This window comes from Equus quagga, chromosome 1, assembly GCF_021613505.1.
Source record: "Equus quagga isolate Etosha38 chromosome 1, UCLA_HA_Equagga_1.0, whole genome shotgun sequence".
Taxonomy (NCBI): Eukaryota; Metazoa; Chordata; class Mammalia; order Perissodactyla; family Equidae; genus Equus; species Equus quagga.
Genome location: NC_060267.1, coordinates 51769570 through 51788418, shown reverse-complemented (window position 1 = coordinate 51788418; position 18849 = coordinate 51769570). Strand labels below are relative to the sequence as shown.

Here is an 18849-nt window from a genome sequence, read left to right as displayed (position 1 = left end):
GGGTGGAGCTGAGGCGGAAGCGTGTTTAGAATTCCCCCAGGTGACTCTGGCATCCACCCTGCGTGGGTGGCACAGGCATGCGAGTGACAGGTGACAGAGCCGGGGCCTCCTACTCCTTGCTCAGGTCCTTCTGTTACACCACCTGCGCCTCACTGAAAACTGTTGCAGCATCTCTGACCACAGGCTCACCAAAGTAATCAGACAGCCATTGCTTTCCCAGAAGGACTGTGGGAAGTGGGGAGGACAGCGCTGCCTTCCTCCTGACCCCATCCTACCACCGCCGCCCCCTCCATCCCCTCCCAGTGTGACAGGTGCCACCACCTCAGGTCTGAGGCCGGCCTCAAAGGGAAACCACTTGTGGAGAATGATCTGCTCTCCACTTTCTGGGCTTTCTAAGACAGCTGGATAGAGAAAACGTACTGAGTAATTTGTCCTTTAAAAAAAAATGTGACCAGTCAGGTCGTATTACAGAAGAAAAGGGGACCTAGGTGAGATCACCCAGTTTGTTTGCCCTGAGAGGATTTTTTCCACCTGGGGATGCGATGCAGTGCAACACACACACACACACACACACATACACACATACATACACTGAATCTCTTCAGTCAACCCTTTGCTCTTTTCTGTCTTGTCACCACCTCGTCTTCTGCAAGGTTACTTCAGGTGTTTTCATCAGTGAGGCCGCCTGGATGTAAACACCTCGTCAGGTTCTAACTGGAACCAGTTTTGCAAACTTGGCATAGGGTCCAGAGCAGCCAGGTGCCCCCAAGCAGTGTGACCCTTTGATTGTTTTCAGTCCCCCTTTGGAACTGGTTTCCTTTAATGCCAGGTGTGTGCTTCAGTGTCAGGTTTCTGGGCCTGCCCCCGTAGCAAGATTTGTGGTGTGACCCACTGAAAGCCTGACCTGTGCGCAGGTGCCTGGTATGAATGTGCGTCAGTAGCGAATGAATGTGCTGAGAGAGGAGATGGCCAGGAAGCTGTCCACCATGGCCTTGAGCTTGGGGCAGCGCTGGGTGTTCATGTCCCCTGAAATCAGCAGAAGCCCCAGGTGACTGGGTTCCCTCTGTGTTCATCCAAAGTTGGGGTGTCTAACTGGACTTTGGGGGGTGAGGACAGCCATGCATGGCCTTTTCATAAACTCTCATTTTCAAAAGACTTCATATGTATTTGTCCCTAATTCTCACTGTGACATTCATCACAGGTCCTCGTAGCTCTTTCTCACTATTTTCTCTGGGCAAGTAATTATTCTTTGTAGATTGTGACTTTTATTGTGAGATATTAGAAGATGGATCTGGATGAAAAGCCAGGTGGGAAAGGAGGCTTGTCCAAGGGGAGAAGACCCAGGAGAGGAAATTCTGGTGGGTTTCAGAGATTCTCTTTCATTGAAGTAATTATTCATCTATTGAATAATTATTTACTAATGACTGTTCTGTCCAAGTGCGGATGGGGCAGAGGGGAGCTACTAAATAACTAAGAAACAGCCCTGCCCTCAAGGTGCAGATGCTCTAGTGAGACGCGAGATGAGCACAAGCAAGAGAGGGAGGGAGGATGCTGGGAGAAGAACAAATGTGGAGCTCGGGATTGCACTTCCTTGGGAGGAGACTGAGGAAATCTTGGGGAAGCAGCAGGCCTAGTGGCCAGAACAGCTTTCCAGGAGGAGGGACTTGCGTGATCGATAGAGAGGTGTAATGAGCAGAGGTGGGAGTACACGAGACTTATTTGGGAGACTTTGAGCAATTCCATCGAAGGAGCAGATGCGGAGCAGGCGGGGTGGAATGGTGTGCTGCTGAGAGACCACAAAAGGTTATGATGGAGCAAAAGCCCTGAATGTTGGTGACCCACCTCAGCTGTCCGCAGCCTTTCAGAGAAACAGCTGCAGCCCTGCATGAAGGGCAGCAGGCAGGCCGGGAGAGTGGAGCAGTGCCCGCTTCTTCATGAGGACTTCGAGGGGCGTGAGCTGCAAGCTCAGGTCTTGAAGCACCGAGCAACCAGAAGGAGCAGGGAGGCTGGAGGAGGAGAGGGTTTGGTGTTTAGGATAGAGAGACCTGCCCACATGTGTTGGCCCCGAGTGAAGCGGTGGCAGAGACTGAGGACAGAGGCAGGAAAGAGAGGGATGCATGCATGGAGCAGGTTCTTGAAGGAGACAGGACACTTTGAAAGAGAGGCCCCATCTTCATATATATAAGTATATATACACACACACTTTTAAAAAGTTTCAGAATAGTTTTAGATCTACAGAAAAATTTGTAGATTACCTAGGGAGTTCCCTCATTCTCCTCGCTGGTTTCGCCTGTCATTGACATCTTACCTTATCATGTTACATCTGCCACAGCTGAGAAGCCAACGTTGGTACCTTACTGTTCACTGAACTAGAGTTACTTAGCTCTCACTTGTTTTTCCAGTAACCTCCTCTTCCTGTCCAGGATCCCATCCACGATCCCACATGACTGGTGTCGTGTTCCCTCTGTCCCCTTTGTTCTGTGACTGATTCTGGCTTTCCTTGTTTCTCCTGACCTTGCCAGTTTTGAGAAGCACTGGTCGAGTATTTTGTAGAATGTCCTCAATTTAGGTTTGTCCCATGTTGTTCTCATGGCCCCTCTTCAAAGAAAAAAATGAGCGTGCGTGAAGAAAAGAAAAAGTTTCCAATAAAACAATGGGGAAAAATATCCTTTTTCTCCCTGCACTGTCAAATGGATGGGACCATTTCTGTCCTGGAGGCAAAGGAGCTTTTCTCAGCAAAACCAGAATGTTTCCCTTGGGCTTTAATTGGAAACAGAGGTAACCACGCAGGCTGGGCAGGGCTGGGCGGGGAGTAGCGGTGTCGACGTCTTATTTCCATCCCTGACAGACCAGGTGGTGATCTTGGGCAGGTCACTGTCCTCTTTCGAGGGCTCTGTGAGCAAAGAATTGTCTGAGCATCCGCATCCGCGTCAGGCCTGCTCGGATCCAGCAATGATTGGCAGGAGTGAGGCGGCAGCCATTGCAACTGTGTGGCCGACAGTCCTGCCACATGTCAGTGAATTCACCTGGAGGAAACCGTCAACTTCTTGGCCTCCCAAATGACTGTTTTCTTATTTTATGGAGTCCCTCAATAATTGGGCACCCTTTTTTAAAGGTTAAAGCTCTCTTTGGTTCCTCCTGGTCCCTTCTAATTTAGTTTCTCCTAGTAGTCAAGCAGCTGGGGGCAAGAGCCAGATGGGGGCTGGGGAGCCCCTCTGTGCCACACCAAAAAGTGAGTTCTCATGGAAAGTACTCTGAGCTCCTTAGATAGTGCTGCCTGCACAGCCATGGGAGCCATTATTAGGCGGTGCCAGTTACACATGTTTCGTGGCCCTGTGCCCCACCCCCCAAGCCAACTGAAGCAATTTCTCCAATAGCATTACAGAAATGGGGCAGCTGATAGCTTATACAGCATCCCCTCGTGCCAATTAACTCAGTAATTTAATCAAAAAGGCAGCAGGGCTCAGTCCTCTGTGATTTTGGTGAACCAAGTGCTCGCCCTCCTGGCCCTGACCTCCCTTCCCCCTGGGTTTTCTTGAACCTTCCTCCCCTCTTACGGTGAGTTTTTAGGCATGAGAGACAGATCCAGTACCGCTTTTTCCATTTCTCCAGAGTTAGCCACTTTTCTTTCCCCATCTCAGCAAAGTCTTCTGACGTTGACAACAAGGCAGCAGGACCTTAGGTTTGGGGTGGGGTCCAAACATGCGGGACTCCCGACTCCTGGATCTGGCCTTGTCCTTGGCCGGAGTGAGACCTGGACTCCTCCCCCTTCTGGTTCCAGTTCTCCAGCACAGGGTCCTTCTTGCCACCTGTGCAGGTAGACCAGATAAGTGAATGGACTTCTACAAATTGGCTCAGATGCTTGAAATGACGAAACGTAAGAGGCCTGACCATTGGAGATTTGATTTGGGTGCCCTGCCGTTATCCGAGCATGGAGTCATTCCCAGGGACCCAGCTCCTGCCGGTGAGAAGCTTCTGTGCAGAGTGCAGCTTTCTCAAATCGTTGTAGCTTAGTTTTTTGGATGGGATTGTTTTATTTCCATGGTGACTTGCTTAAGAATTTGCCTGACAGAGTAAGAGGCAGGTGGGTAGTTTTATCAACAGGGAGAATGAGATGCCTTGAGGATAATTCTTTGATAAGCACAAGCCCGGAGCAGAGGGACAGTAAAGGGCAGTGCCTCTCAGGTCCCAGGTGTTCTCAGCAATAGCACCACCAAGATGAGGGCGAGAGGGAGGTCAGGGTTTATGGCTAAGTCTAGCCAAGACTTAGCCTCGGCCTACAGGGTTCTCTTGGGTCAATGCCTTCATGGCCACAAGGAAGCCAGCAATCTCAGTCTCCCATTTCCCTGGGGTCTGATTGAGCCTCCATGGGTTGAGGGGAAGAGGGGAAAAATATCACCTTATTTCTTTTGACTTTCCAGGACCCCAGGGGAGCTGGGCCGGGGCCTGCCCACCATGGAGTCTACACCCACTCAGTATGCATGCGTCCAATACCCAGTGTACGGGGAGGGACATCCCCACTGGGCCCCACAGTGCCCCTGTCCTGACGGCGGTGTGTCTGAATCAGGAGAACCCAGTCTGAACCAGAGTTTCCAGGCTGGGGGCAGGGAAGAGGCTCGTCCTTCTCCCCCAGGAGCCATGTGTGCTGTCTCTGGATTAGGCCAGGGGACCGTCACTCACCCACATGTCTTTTGTTAATAAGGAAAACCTGACCCACATGTTTGAGCCCAAAGCTCTCAGGTTCGTTTTAACTCTAAATTCCTACTCCTTCAAGCCTGGCGTCTGTGAGTCTTTCTTCCCCGCACTGTCCAGCCCCGGGGCACTTGGCCTCGTGTGGTTCTTACTGATGTCTGATGCTACCTTCCCTAAGATGAGGCCTGAGAGGTCTGGGAAGACGCGGACTGACTGTCCACAGGGGTGGGCGGGCAACACCGTGACCCGAGTGCTGACAAAGGCATTCTCCCAAAGCCGTTTGGCACCTCCTTCAGAAGTACTTCTAGTGTGACCTCCTGTATTCTTTAGCCACACTTAGGAACAGAATAAGAGGCAAGGAACGGCCGCGTCTCACCGTTCCTGTTTTACAAATGTGAAAACGGAGCAGTAGCACTCTAAGCCAGGAATTCCAGATCCTCATTGTGGAAAGGAAATACACTCATGTCAGCTGCCACCACTGGGGGTCTAGGCAAGGTTTGACTCGACTGCAGGCTGATGACTTGCCACCTCCACTCTTCAGCCAACACGTCCAAACCCACTGCCAAGTCATGGGGAAAAGGAGAGGAGCAAAGAAGGAAAGAAAGAGAGGCCTGTCCACACCACAGGCTCTGCCAGCTCATGGGGCAGAGAACCAAGCTCACTGCCGAGCAGGGCTCTGACACAGGGCGCCTCTGTTGAGGAGGGTGGGCCAGCGAAACCTGGGGCCTGGGCGTTGGCCGGGAGCCCACACTCACGCATCCAGCCGGCCTCTACACTGCAAGCTGTGAGTCACTCCCGGGCGAGCGCTGATGTGAGCTTGAGAGCCTAGGAGCTCAGCTGGCGCCGGGAGTGGGGGAGGGCCTGGCAGGAGGCCTCCACAGGCGTCCACTTCAGCAATGCCAGGGGCTCAGTTCTGTCCCTTACTGGGAAAGTCTGCCCTTTAGGGTCCAGTGTCTCAACCTGCCCACCTACGACAGGGGATTTTCATAAAATTGCAAGGTTAGAAGATTACGTGGAGGTTTCTGGATGTTTATAAGGATGTCTGCTGTTTATAAGAATCGCCTGTAAGGAAGCGTGCACCTGAAACCTGGAACTGGGCGGGTCAGCTCGTAAGGTTCCTCTGTGCGAAGAAGGCAAGGACCAAACCTGGGCAACTGAAGGGACACTGTGTGTCATTTACTGAGCAGTGCGGCTTGATGAGGAATCACAGCTGCCCTCATTGGCACATGGGTGTGCCCTTGCGTGACTTTTTCTCCTTTTTTTATTGCATGGTATATATACAGAGTAGTGCATAAAACATGAACAGTTTAAAGAATAATCATGAAGTGAATATCCATGTTTCCATGACCCAAGTCAAAAGCTAGAATGGTGCCAGTGCCTGCCTCGGTGCTTGTCCCTTATCAGAAGCCCCTCCCTCCCCTTACACGTCACTGCTCACTTGATTTTATGATAATCACTTTTTTTTCTTTTGTCGTTTCTGTGCACACATAAACAGCAAAGTAACTTTGAACTCTGGAATCATATTGTATGTGTTCTGCGGCTCCTGCTTCTTTTGGTTAGCATCCTGAGAAGCACTCACAGTATTGCTCTTAGCTACAGCCATTCATTTTCAGTGCTGTATAGTATTCTGTTGTCCATAAAGTAGCTGTCCTGCCACTGTACTTCTCAGAGATAATTGTTTATTCCCAGCTGGCAGATATTTTTAGCAAATGGATTGATTTCCCCCACCCCCACCCTCACCCTGGCTGCTGCTACTCCCAGGGGCATGGAGGGGTAGGGAGGGACTGCGAGTTGTCCCAAGGTCCTTTGCAAGTTTCATCCTTCAGCAGTCAGGGACCATGCTGTCCCTGGCAGCCAGGATTAACGCTGATGTCCTTTGTACCTTGCAGCTTGCTGGAATCGCGGTCCTTGCCATTGGACTATGGCTCCGATTCGACTCTCAGACCAAGAGCATCTTCGAGCAAGAAAATAATAATTCCAGCTTCTACACAGGTGAGGGGGGAAGACTTGGTGCTTCCTCCAACTGTGGAGATGCCGGCTGTGTTGATCCAGGGCCTGGGCAGGGAAAGACTTCTGCTCTGCCCACATTGGCCAGTCATGTCACTTTCAAGCCGTGCTTCTGTGTAGTTGTGCCCATGCATTTGCATTTGACTGTGATGGTTTCTTTTTCATGCTAAGTCTGGCATCTTGACCATTCCCTGATGTGAACTTGCCTCTGCCAAAGTTGCTGCTACTCTTGAAGGTTTAAGAACCTCAGTTCTCATCCCTGATTCTCTCTAATTTCATATCTTCCTGGGCTTGATCATTTCCTTAATTCAAAAAACTTTGTCCTGGGGATCCCAGTGCCAGGAAAAGGAGACATGATTTCTCCCCATTGGGAGTCTGACACCCAAAAGACCTGCCTCTCAGATACTACAGTCAAATTTATACGAGGGACTAGCAGACACGCCAGCCCTTTGGACCCCTCGTGCTGGTGCACGTGCCATGGGTGTTAAGTTTTGTTTGTTTGTTTTCTAGAGTGCTTTTGCTTTAGGGCAAAGATTTCTGATTTAAACATGAATAGACATAGCAGGTTTATTTCTACACATGGACATCTTGACATCTTTTCCAGCAGCATTCTGTCACTTTCACCACTGTATCACCATGCAAACACCTCTCCAAAAGGAGACGGAGCACTGAGGCCTGTCGAACACCATTCCGCAGTGTCCGAGTCAGCTCACGGGGTCTGTGGCTCTCCCTTCTGCCTGGTTTGGGCATAGGAAACACTTCATTTGCGGGAAACAAAAGCAGCCCCCTATTTTTAGGATAATGCTGTCATGTCATCAGGCTCAAAGTGTAAGTTTGGTCACTTCCTTCCCACCCACCAAACAAGTTATTTTTAAAAAGGAGAGAGAAAACAGTCTGAAGAGAGTGATCGCCCAGGCCTTCAGGAAGAATGCAGTGGCTGGCCAGCATGCGGACCCCTGCCTGCCCCCCGAGGCTGGACTTGAGCGGGCTGGCACAGCCCGCTTGGTGGCATGGCAGGCGCCTGGGCCCCGTGGAGAGTTTCCCTCCTTTCGTTGCTTTCTGTTGTTGTTATTTGAGATTTTAGGGTGTGTCTCCCTATTGTAAGAAAAAAAGTGAGGGTAGGAAAAACACAATATAAGGTTTTTTTAAAAAGACTACACATACACAGAGTTTTTAGGGAGCAGGTTTCCATGGTGTGCTGACTTGTTTCAGCAACAGTGGGGTTTCTTTGTGAGCCTTCCTGGAATGCCGCCCTGTGAAGCTGGAGCAGTGGTGGCAGGAGGTGGGAGGGCGCTGGGGGAGGCCTTGAGCACTCTGGGTCATGTCATATCGTGTCGTGTCACACCAGGGAGCTGTGAAGGCTCTGTGGGGAGAGCAGATCTGCCGACAGCAGCGTGGAGGCAGGTGGCACGGTTTCAGGCTGGTCGTCCTGAGGAGAGCCCCCAGCCTCCCGCGCCCCGTCTCCCATTGTTCTCTGCAGGGGACCTGGCTCCACGCTCTCTGGCTGCTCCCAACAACCCGGTTTCCATCTTTTGTTGTCTAGGAGTCTGGCTAATTCTGTGTCTTTTTAGACGTGGGAGGTCAGGATCCCCTTGGTGAGTGGATGGAATTGGGAGGAACCACTCACATTTTTGAACCCTTCATTGTATGTCTCATTCCTCACACATATTGTTGTGTAATTTCATCCCCTGCACTCCTCAAGGGAGGTAGAATGATTCCCATCTCATGGATGAGAAAACCGAGGCTTTGAGAGGTTAAATAACTCGCCCAAGCTCGTAACCCTCAAGAGGCAGGGCTGGGATTTGAAGCCAGGCCTGTGACAGCTGCTTCTTGTATTATCTGTGCTCGATTGTGGGGGACTTCCCCTGTAGGAAGGGAAACTGTCTCCACTGACTGAACGTTCCCCATGGCGGGCCGGAGCAGAGGCTCCCCTGGCCTTTTAACTCCCCTTAGACTGTAGTCAACAGAGAGAAGCCCCCAGCGCCGGTGGCCCTGGCCTGCAGATGACAGGTGGGAAAGTCATACAGAGTCAGGAGAGTGATGAGCATGCAGTTGGAGGAGGCAGGGCCTGCCTCACAGGATTCAGCTCCCCTGGGTCACTGCAGGGCACCCTGGTGAGCAGTGGTCCTACCTGAAGTGACCAGGAGGGTGATTTGAAGGCACAATCCCAACGAGACATGGCAATCCCTAGTCAGGGGCCAGTGGCCACTGTCCCCTTAGCTCTAACAGAGGACTACGGACCCTTTGCACCTGGACCCCCTTCCTGGGAAAGGGCTCAGCTTCCTAGACTTAGTTCTGCTTGCAGAAGCTCAGGGAGTAGAGGGCGATGCGGTGACACTAGACCATCGGCCAGCTGAGGGACCACTTGGGTCTGGGCCCTGTGCTGCACTGAGTGCTTTGGGAAACAGAATAATCCTCATCCGGGGCCAAAGGGCCAAGGAGGCTTCATTCTCAGTGTCCCCTCCCCCCTCGGGGTGTGAGATAACAGAGAGTGCCAACTCTACCTGGCCACTACTCTCGACATCATGGGGTGACTGTCCCTTGCACTGGGGCACTGACCATCTGTAGGGCAACCCACAGGCCAGCCTGACCACGCAGCTGACCCTTCAGGAACCCTGAAGGACCCATGATGTCTTTTCTCCAGCGGGGCCACAGCTTTCGAAGTAGAGAAAGAATGCATAAGCAGGCAGAGAAGCAAGTGGAAAAAGAAACTTTCCAACGTTCACAGCAGTCTATGGTGGATCCAGAACAGCCGACAGCCTTATATGGGCCTTCTCTCTGAGTCAGGCCGGGAGAGCCAGCCCATCAGCAGTCTCTGTAATCCTAGGCTGCAAACATGTCAGGGAACTTCATTTTCTTGGTCCCAGGCCAGCAGTCCTTCTTAACTCCTTGGTGTCTTTCCAGAACCATAGCCAGTGAATGAGGGTATCTGGGGGCTCCAGCCAGAGGCCGTGGCCGTCCACCCCTCCTGAGGACCATTCCCCATGGTGACCTGGGGCACTTTGTCCTGTTGTCCTGTGCCTGGTTCTCCCCATCCTGAAACCAGCCGAGCTGATGCCCCCGCAGCCCTCCAAGGCAGAGAACTCCAGGCAGATGGAGTCCACCGCAGTGCTTGTTAGTGAGAACAGCCCTAGGTGGGACCGAGAGGGACCAAGAGAGAGCCATTGGGGAGCAGCGTTAGGGTTCCTTTGAAGCCCTGATAGAGTTATTTGGAGATAATAAACTGTCCCAAGTAAGTGAAGGCCAGAGCCTCTGCAGGATCTTGTTCTCATGCAGACAGGTGTGGCGAGTGCTGTTGGTGCATTGGGTCAGGTGGTGACAGGAGGCTGATGTGTCCACTCCTGCCGAAGCCGAGCTTGATAAGCAGGTGGAAAAGAATGCCCCATTTCTTGTATAAAGGACACCCTCACATATGCTCCTGCTGCACCAAACCCTTTTTTTTTTTCAACCAGGCCCATAATGTCAGCCTGAAAAAAAGCAGAATAAACAGCCCTTAGCAAATTAATACAGTGATCCCCGAGAAGGCTCCGTGACAAATCACTTTTTCCATGAGTCAGACAGAAGCTAACATTCACTTGCTTTATAAAGGCGAACGTTTTGTCATTCGTCATCGCCGGCCTTTGCTAACGAGCTCAGGTGTAGAGCCCGGGTGTAGGCAGGGGGAGCCTGGCTGGGGGAAGCCCTGGTAGCCCAGTTAAGAAGCAGCAGCCCGAGCCCCGCTTGCTTCCCTGGCTTCCGGGGCTCTGCTGAAATCCTGTGAACAGCTGCCAGTGAATTGCTCATCCTCATCCCCAAATGGAGAGAGTGAAGCCGAGACACCCCAGGTCTGCAGCTGTCCAAGGGAGATTTAAAGCCAGCAAGACCCTTTGTCCTCTTCATCTGCTGAGCCCAAGAATGAATATTTCACATTGACCGAGGCCCATTAGGAGAATGTTTTCTCTGTCCACGTGGGAAGTGCTTTTTCCTTCCGTAGCTCCCTATTGCTGCTGACCCAACTCCCTGACTTCTGCCAGGGTTGCCCAGGCTGATGAGCTCGGATCTGGACTTAGAGAAAACCTGTCTGTCTGTTCATTCCCAGTCGACTCAATTTCATGTGCTTGGAAATCCTTTTGATCTCTTAATACTCCTTATTTATTCAGCCCCTGGTTTGGAGCTCAAAGGAGTGACCTCACGCCTCGTTCTCTTCCCCCGGTGAGACAGGAGAAACTGGGGCCGTGTGACTGCCTCAGCTCGCTGGTGTCCCCGTGTCAGAGCCCGGACCTGAGGGAGGCTGCCCCTGCCGCTGCGCTGGGCGTGGAGCTGCGCTGCCTCTCTGAGTCCGGCCTGTAGCCCCAGTCTTAAACGGCCTAGGAGGAGGGGACTTGACTCGAGGACAAGCCACATTTGTCCCCTTGCCCAGTCTGGGCCGGGCAGGCAGAGGAACAATACCGATATTCATGCAACATAGGGGTTTGCCAGGAAACCCACGTGACTTGACCTCACGACAGATGTGGGGGGAAAGGGGAGAGCCACAAATGCTCCCTTGTGTGCGCTCCGCTCAGTGCCGCCCAGGAGCCTCAGCTGTGGGCAGACAGCACGGTTTGTTGCCTGCAAAGCCCCAGCCACATCCTGGGGGGGACAGTAAAGTCACTGCGACACCTGCCAAGGGTCCTCACCGCGGGATCCTGTTGTGTATTGTGGGGAAACATCATAGACTCTGTCACTTTCAGCCCCTACTTCAAGGAAGTCTCCCTGGTGCCAGTTAGGAAACAGGAGGGAGGGAGCAGCAAGTATGTGAAATTCGTCCCTCTGATGGTTGGTAATCATCCATCCTTCGTATTATTAAGATTAACAGTAGAAGCATTTTTTTGCACATTTGGGTGAATGTCACTTCACTTCACAACAGTCCTCGAGGCAGGCGTGATTACATCCCTGTCTTGCAGATAGAAAACTGTTGCACAGAGAGGCGAAGTGGCTTTCCCAGGGTCGCAGAGCTGGTGCTGTCAACAGGAGTCCCCCCCCTAACAGAACGAGTCTGTAACGCAGGGAAGCATGGGACTTTCTGCCCGTTTTGCATGGGGCCTGCATGTTGGAGGAGCCGCGTAAGGGGGTGGTCCCTTCAGGACGCTGTGCCTTCTCAAGATACATCCATCTGCAAGATGGGCTCCTCGAGGCGCTCCCCAGGGGTAGTGGGGTGCCTGGGCCAGGGCTGCTCGCTGCGCCCCCCTGTCCTGGGCGTTTGCATTCTGGGGCCTAGACACGGGTCTGGAAGTCACTGCACTCAAACAGAGCACTTAGAAACCATGTCACCCTCCCTCCCTTTAGCAAGGAGGACCCTTGTCGCCCTTAACTTGGAGTAACTGAATTGCACTGTAAGTCTCTTTAGTGTGCTGTAAGGGATCTTTTGAAATTTTCTAGCAACCAACATCTCATATTACTGATAAAGAAATTGAGGTCCAGAGAGAAAAGTGTCTTACCAGGATCACACAGCAATTAGTAGCAGAGTTGAGACCACAACACAAGGGTCGTCTGACACCAGGCCTTGTTCTTTGCAGTAGAGCAAGGGACTCCTGCCTTTGCCAACATGGGCATCACTAACTGCGAGTGGCTGACAGCCGCCGCAGCAAGGCGGGGAGGCCTCTCTGTGGGAATCAGGCGGAGCTGGCTGCACGGAGCACGGCAGTCTGCGTGCGCACAGCCCCTTCCCGCTGAAAGCTTGCTCTGACAGCCTCTCCTGGCGGCGCAGGCCAGCGGGAGGCTCACCAGAGTCCCAGGAAGTTAGCCCAAGTTTGGAGGGTCTGTTTTAATCAGCGTGAGTGGATTCATCTTGCTGGAAACAGCTGACAGCCTGGACCAGCTCATGTGCTGAGTGGAATCTGGGGGTTCCCATGGTTCTTCTTTGTCCTGGTTGGGCGGTAATGGGCACCTTCCAGGAAGGCTGAGGGTGAGGCAGGAGTGAGGACTTGATGGGGCTGGGTTCCAGAAGAGGGGCTGGTGGGACGGAGACGAGCAGAGGTGGAGGAGGCTGTTTTTTGAAGGATGGGGGGCAGCACAGAGTCATGTAGAAGGAAATGGAATTGCCCGAAGTATCTGGGCCTCCACACTAATGTCTCCACGTCTTGTCCTCTCTCCTCTCCCTGCAGGAGTTTATATTCTGATTGGAGCCGGTGCCCTCATAATGGTGGTGGGTTTCCTGGGCTGCTGTGGGGCTGTGCAGGAGTCCCAGTGCATGCTGGGATTGGTGAGTGTCCCCCTGCTGCCCACAGCCACTCTGACTCCTGGACTGCAAGATCTCGTAGAACAGATGGGGTGGGATGAGGTGAAGAGGGAACCCCAAGGGCATGAGCCATCCTCAGCCCTGCAGTGTCCCTGGGCTCCAGGCCCTGCCCCGTCTCCCAGCCGGGCAGCCATCTTGCCCCCCTCCCCTGTGGCGATGTGCTGTCCTCTTCCTTTCTGGAGCTTCTCTCTTGTCACTTCCCTTAGGCAACTAAATGCCAGGACTTTGTTTTTCCCTTTTTCGAGGACCACGTTTGCTTTTTTTCCCTGAATCCACAGGTACCTTTGCCTTCTCTTCTTACTTCAAAATTTGTTAGAATTTTTCTCAAACTCCAGAGTATATTCACATTCTTTATTTCCTCAGATCTCTGTTTTTTGTGAGTGAGCGAGGGTATTTTATTTCTGACTGACTCTTAATTAACACCCTAGAAAGGCCGATTCTGGGGTCAGCTGTGTCCAGTCCTTTCCTCCTAGTGAGAACCTCCCCACTAAAGCTTTCACCTCCGCCTTGGCTTAACTCTCACGGTTCTGTAAGCATCTTCCCTCCCCTCCAGGCTGTGCATTTGTGCCCCTAGATGCCCCGTCTCCAGAGAGTAGTCACTGTTCCTTGTTCTCCAAGTGCCCTTTGGTTTTCCTGGTCGCCTGGCTGGCATTGTTCCTCACCCACCCCCTCTCTGCCTTCCAGTTCTTCTGCTTCCTGTTGGTGATATTTGCCATCGAAATTGCTGCAGCCATCTGGGGATATTCCCACAAAGATGAGGTGGGTTTTTCCCATAAGATCTCTTGGGACCTGCAGTGATGCGGTTTTGGGAGTTGGGGGGTGGGGGGTGATGAAGGCGGACGGTGGCTCGTCGCTTTGGTCAGCCTTCAGCCATTGCACGTGCCACTTACTCGACCACGTTCCCGCATGCCCGTCAGAGTGCGAGCTCCCCCGGGGCAGGGAATGTGAGCGATTATACTTCCCTGTGTGGGAATTTGCCAACCGCTGCTGGACGGTGCTGGCAAACAGCAGGCATTCAGGAAATACTCCCTGGGAGTGTGTGTCTGTCTCAGTCTCACAGCTCGGCAGCCCTTTTCTCACCTCCTCTAGAAAGGTCTTAGGAACACCTGGCTCTGTGTGGGCTGGACACCCCCTACTTCACCTAGTCTATAAATTCGTGCTGCCATGAGCTAAGTGCAAGTGTCGTAGAAGTCGTTTACATCCAGAAGTCCCATGGGATTTGAAAAGGTTGGATGAGGAAGGGGCATCTCTTCTGGCTTCATGGAGGAGGGGACACTGACGTGAACCTTAAATGGGAGATAGGATTTCAGGAGGAAGGTTGGTGGGGGACGGGACTTCCCGGCAAAGGAAGGGTCTGAGCACAGCTGAGCTTGGGGTCCCATGGGCAGCCACCGAAGAGTTGTGGCCAGGACGGACCACATCAGAACAGTTTTAGGAAGGGCTGTCTTGTCATGTTTAGCAGGAGGGGAAAAAGAAAAGAGATACTGGATCCAGGAACCCTGTTTTTTTTAATTTAAAAAAAAAATAATTAATTAATTAATTATCCAGATAATAAAAGCTGCAGCCATGGAAATAGGAGGGGATAACTATTAAAGCTGCTGAGGGAGAAATGCTGGATGTTGGTCAGTTAATTGATGTTGAGGGGAGAGGGGACCAAGGGACAGGCATCTGTTAGACTGGGATGCACCCAGGTACAGGAAGTAATAATGTGTCTTCTATTTCATGATGTAATAACTAATGCTTATTCCACATGTACCCCTTATGAGACACTGTGCTAAGGGCTTAACATGCGAAAGCTCATTTGCATCCTTGCCATGACCTCTGAGGTAGGGACTGTTAGAATCTCCATCCTACGTATGCAGAAACTGATGTTTGGTCTCTAAGTGGAAAAAAAAAAAGAAGATGGAAACCTGAGGACCCAGCCAGGTTGGGAATAGGATTTTTTTTCTTTAGCTTGAAGAGATTCAATTTTGTTCATAGGTAGAAGGGAAGGAGCCAAGTGAGGCTGAAGGGCCAGACCAAAGGTGCGAGAGAAGAAGGGAGCATGGCCACAGCAGGCTCCTAGAGGCTGTGGGAGGAGGAGGGAGGGGCCCCCGAGGTGAGAGAGGCCGTGCTAGGCCAGTGGCTTCAGTCTGCTCGCAATGATTTCTAGCCCCAGGAATTTCTTTGTGAACAAAATGGAACAGGTAACATGTGTTCATGAAAAACCATCTCTGCTCCTCTCTTGTGTGTCCATCATAGGTGATTAAGGATATCCAGGAATTTTACAAGGACACCTACAACAAGCTGAAGACCAAGGACGAGCCCCAGCGGGAGACGCTGAAAGCCATCCACTATGCGGTAGGTCATCTTTGCAAAGACCCTGACCCCTGTGGCCTTTCTGGTGGACGCTTGTGCACCTGGGATGCTTGCCACACGTCCCTATGCTGCTCATCTTTTTATTTGTTTCTCTCACCCCCATCCCTCTCCCTGCAGCTGGACTGCTGTGGTATCGTTGGGGGAGTGGAACAGTTTATCTCGGACATCTGCCCCCAAAAGGATGTACTCTCAAGCTTCACAACGAAGGTAACCTTCAGAGCAAGCCTCTGTGCCCCTGCCCTCTTGTTCTGGGGTGACAGGTACCCATAAACACCTCTTCTGCCTGTGAAAGGGCCCAGGGTGGCCATCTCATTTCTCCACTGCCCTGGGGCCTCTGCTTCCTTAAGGACCGCAAAACAAATAGGGGAAATAAGAAAGTGTTCTAGCTGCCTGCAACGATTTGGCACCTGGAATGGCCCGCTGCTGCCCCACATTCTGCCCCATGCGGCCCTCGAGGACAGCTGTGCTCTGAGTCCTGGCTTCCTGCCATAGACTCATAAACAGCTCAGGATCGTGCACCAGAGCGAATGTCCAAATTCAGGAGGACAAGTAACCCTGATAAGAGAGAGACCCCAAAGCGGGGGCCTACCCCTCTCCACTCCTCGCTCTCTCACCCAGATTTTAGGGACCCGTCTCCCATATCTCTGTCTTGGTTCTCCTTTCCGTCCACCAGCCAGGACACCTGAACACTCCTGCCCCAGCCCTTTGTCTGGGGCCACCAGTGCCCCCGGTGTGAAAGCGGTGCTGTGGGCGGGAGGGGGTGCGCCCTGGAGCAGGGATTTGTGTGACCCGAGTCTTGCTCTGCCCCCTAAGCCCTGCCCTGAGGCCATCAAGGAGGTCTTCGACAACAAATTCCACATCATCGGCGCGGTGGGCATCGGGATTGCCGTGGTGATGGTGAGTGGCGGGGACGTTGGGAGGGAGTGGTCCTCTTAGTAGCTAACACTTAATAAGCACATGCTCTGACCAACTAATTTATCAACAAGTTTAATCCTCACCGCACCTATGAAGCGGGAACTATTAGTATTCCCACTTTACGGACTCGGCAGTGGAGGCACAGAGAGGTTGAGTAAGCTGATCAAAGTCCCTGAGCTCCTGAGTGAAGCATCTGGGATTTGAACTCAGTGTATCTGCGGAATCCATTCTCTTAACCGTTTAGGTTCAAGGGTAAGTGTCAGGTGATGCCAGTGCTGCTGGTCCCCGGACCAGGCTTTGAGGAGCAAGGATGGACATCCCCCGACCTGTTAGTTATCTGGGATAATCTTAAGAACATGTTTTGCTCATGTACCTGCTCTTCTTTTCCCTGAGAAAGAAGTTCAGTAAAGCTACATGGATGTGAATGGTTTCACCTCCCCCTGTGTCCCGCTGTGGACAGCCAGAGGGAAGACGGAAGCTTCCAGTAAGACTCTCTTGCTAATCAGCCCCCAGAAACCATCAAGGGCCAACAAGGTTCCCTAGGGTCACCCCCATTCCCCATGAGGGAGTGATAAGGACCCTGTAGGGGACACACCCCTCACTGGGACAGCCTGGCTCACTAACATCCCAGAGTCTTCCCTCTGGTCCTCCTCTGCCCCTTGCAAGACTGCCCCAAAAGAGAGAATTGCTCCCTTCCCTATTGATTATTTGCACCCCTCATCTGCATCTAAGAAAAGCTGGAAGCAGCTTTCAGGAAGAGACAAAATGATACCTTTTAAAATAGAATATACGACACAGACATAGAGAGATGGAAGTGAAAGTACTAACCTGTCTGGACTATTGGACTATCTGAAATTTGTGCATTAAATTTAGCTCTGAGCTTGTTTGTCTCACCTGCAAGGTCTTCAGGGGAGTTGCTTGTGCAGATTGCGTTAGCAAGTGACTGCAGACTCTCAGAATCCCACCAGTCAGCAGTCCTTCCCGTTGTCTAACCTACGTCTCTCCTGCTTCGGCACCCTTGAACTCATTTGGCCTCGTGGTCACCATTCTCCTTGTCGTTTGTGTCGGCCTGAATGACTCGTGTCTTTCCTCTCCCTCGGCAAAGCCCGCCCGTTCCTCATGTCCCTCCCTGCCTTGTCTTCCAGATCTTTGGGATGATCTTCAGTATGATTCTGTGCTGTGCCATCCGCAGGAGCCGAGAGATGGTCTAGAGTCAGCTTGCACCCCCGAGCAGGAAAGCTTACCCCTGAAGACTGTGGTTTTCTTGGGGTTTTGTTTTTGTTTTTTGTTTTTTGCCACTAACTGTAGTATTCATGCTGCATTTCTAAACACGAAAAAGTTATTCCGTTTGTCTTTTTAGTGCTTATTCAATATTGATATTTGTAGTGGAGGGGTTTGGGGATTTGGTCTGCTTTGGTTTGGTTTTTTTTTTTTTTTGGTTGTTTGTTTTTGCGTATTATGTTCAGCAGAAATCCTGCAATGAAAGGTACTATATTTGCTAGACTCTAGACAAAAGATATTGTACATAAAGAGAATTTTTTTTGTCTTTAAATAGATGAAAAAAAATGTCTATCAAATTTAATCAGGTTATAACTTATGTTGAAGACAATTTGATACATAATAAAAGATTATGACAATATCCCAGACTGCTTTCTATTTTTCACTTCCTTTCTTTTTTTATTTTTTTAGAGGTATTTATTTTTCAGATGTCTTTCAACTGCTCTTTGCTCCGACTCATTTCTGTGAGGAGGTGGGGAGGTTAGTCTGCCTACTTTACTAGTGAAGGAATCAAGGCATGGAGAGATGAAGGCATTGTGATCCAAGACCACACAGTTGTTGATAGTCAGCAGTGGAACCTGGCCCAGGACTCTGTCCTGCAGGGATTTGTCGTGTCTTGGGGACACAGCAGTAAACAGGAGCTCCCTGATGGCTTGGTTTCATTCACTGCTTACCCCCAGCACCTAGAACCTATTGTCGGGTGCATAGTAGGTGCTCAGTTAATATTTGATGGTTGAATAAATGAAGGCATACTCATCAGGGTTTAACCAGAGAAGCAGAATATTAAATATAATGCATGTATAAAATTTCTTAGAGGGATTGACCTTACACAATCCTTAAGCAGTCTCTATATGCCTGTTGTCTTTGCGTCTGATGCTAGAGCTTGGAGCCCACAGTGCAGACAGTTGGGAAGGACAGATGGATGGAAAGTGGGGGACAGCAGGAACAGGCTGGAGCCCGTGAGGACAGACAAATCCGTGTCAACTCCTGTTCCTCTGGTGCTGGTGGTGTGGGTCCTACAGCGGCTGGGATCCTTCGTGGTGGAGCTCAACACACTGGCCAGGAGTTGGAGAAGGTGATGTGAGCCAGCAACTAGGCAACAGCTTGTGGGAGCTACAGAATGACTGCCACTTCTTCCCTCCTCCAGACCCCTAACGAGGCTCTCCTTCCATCGTGCTCCACCGGAACCAGAAGCATGCAGGACAGGGAACGCTGGGAAGTGTAGTTCAGCTTAACCAGCTTGCCTGCTCACCAAGCCTCCAGTGTGGGAGGTAGTGCCACTTGGAAGCCTGCCATCCAGTGAGCACCCGGAGTTAAGGAGGCAGTTCCAACAGAGGCCAACG

At 51.6% G+C, this 18849-nt stretch overlaps 1 protein-coding gene across 1 annotated transcript in view; it reads left to right on the top strand.

Annotated features, from left to right (window-relative positions):
* The window catches only part of CD9 (CD9 molecule), a 32232-nt gene extending 14365 nt beyond the window's left edge, over positions 1-17867 (top strand). Inside the window, exons 2-8 of the mRNA XM_046674063.1 lie at positions 6582-6684; positions 12822-12919; positions 13640-13714; positions 15197-15295; positions 15431-15520; positions 16127-16210; positions 17374-17867. Coding sequence (XP_046530019.1) covers positions 6582-6684; positions 12822-12919; positions 13640-13714; positions 15197-15295; positions 15431-15520; positions 16127-16210; positions 17374-17439 — 615 coding nt within the window. The 3' untranslated portion in view covers positions 17440-17867. The remainder of the gene's footprint in view (positions 1-6581; positions 6685-12821; positions 12920-13639; positions 13715-15196; positions 15296-15430; positions 15521-16126; positions 16211-17373) is intronic.
* Positions 17868-18849: the final 982 nt, after the last annotated feature.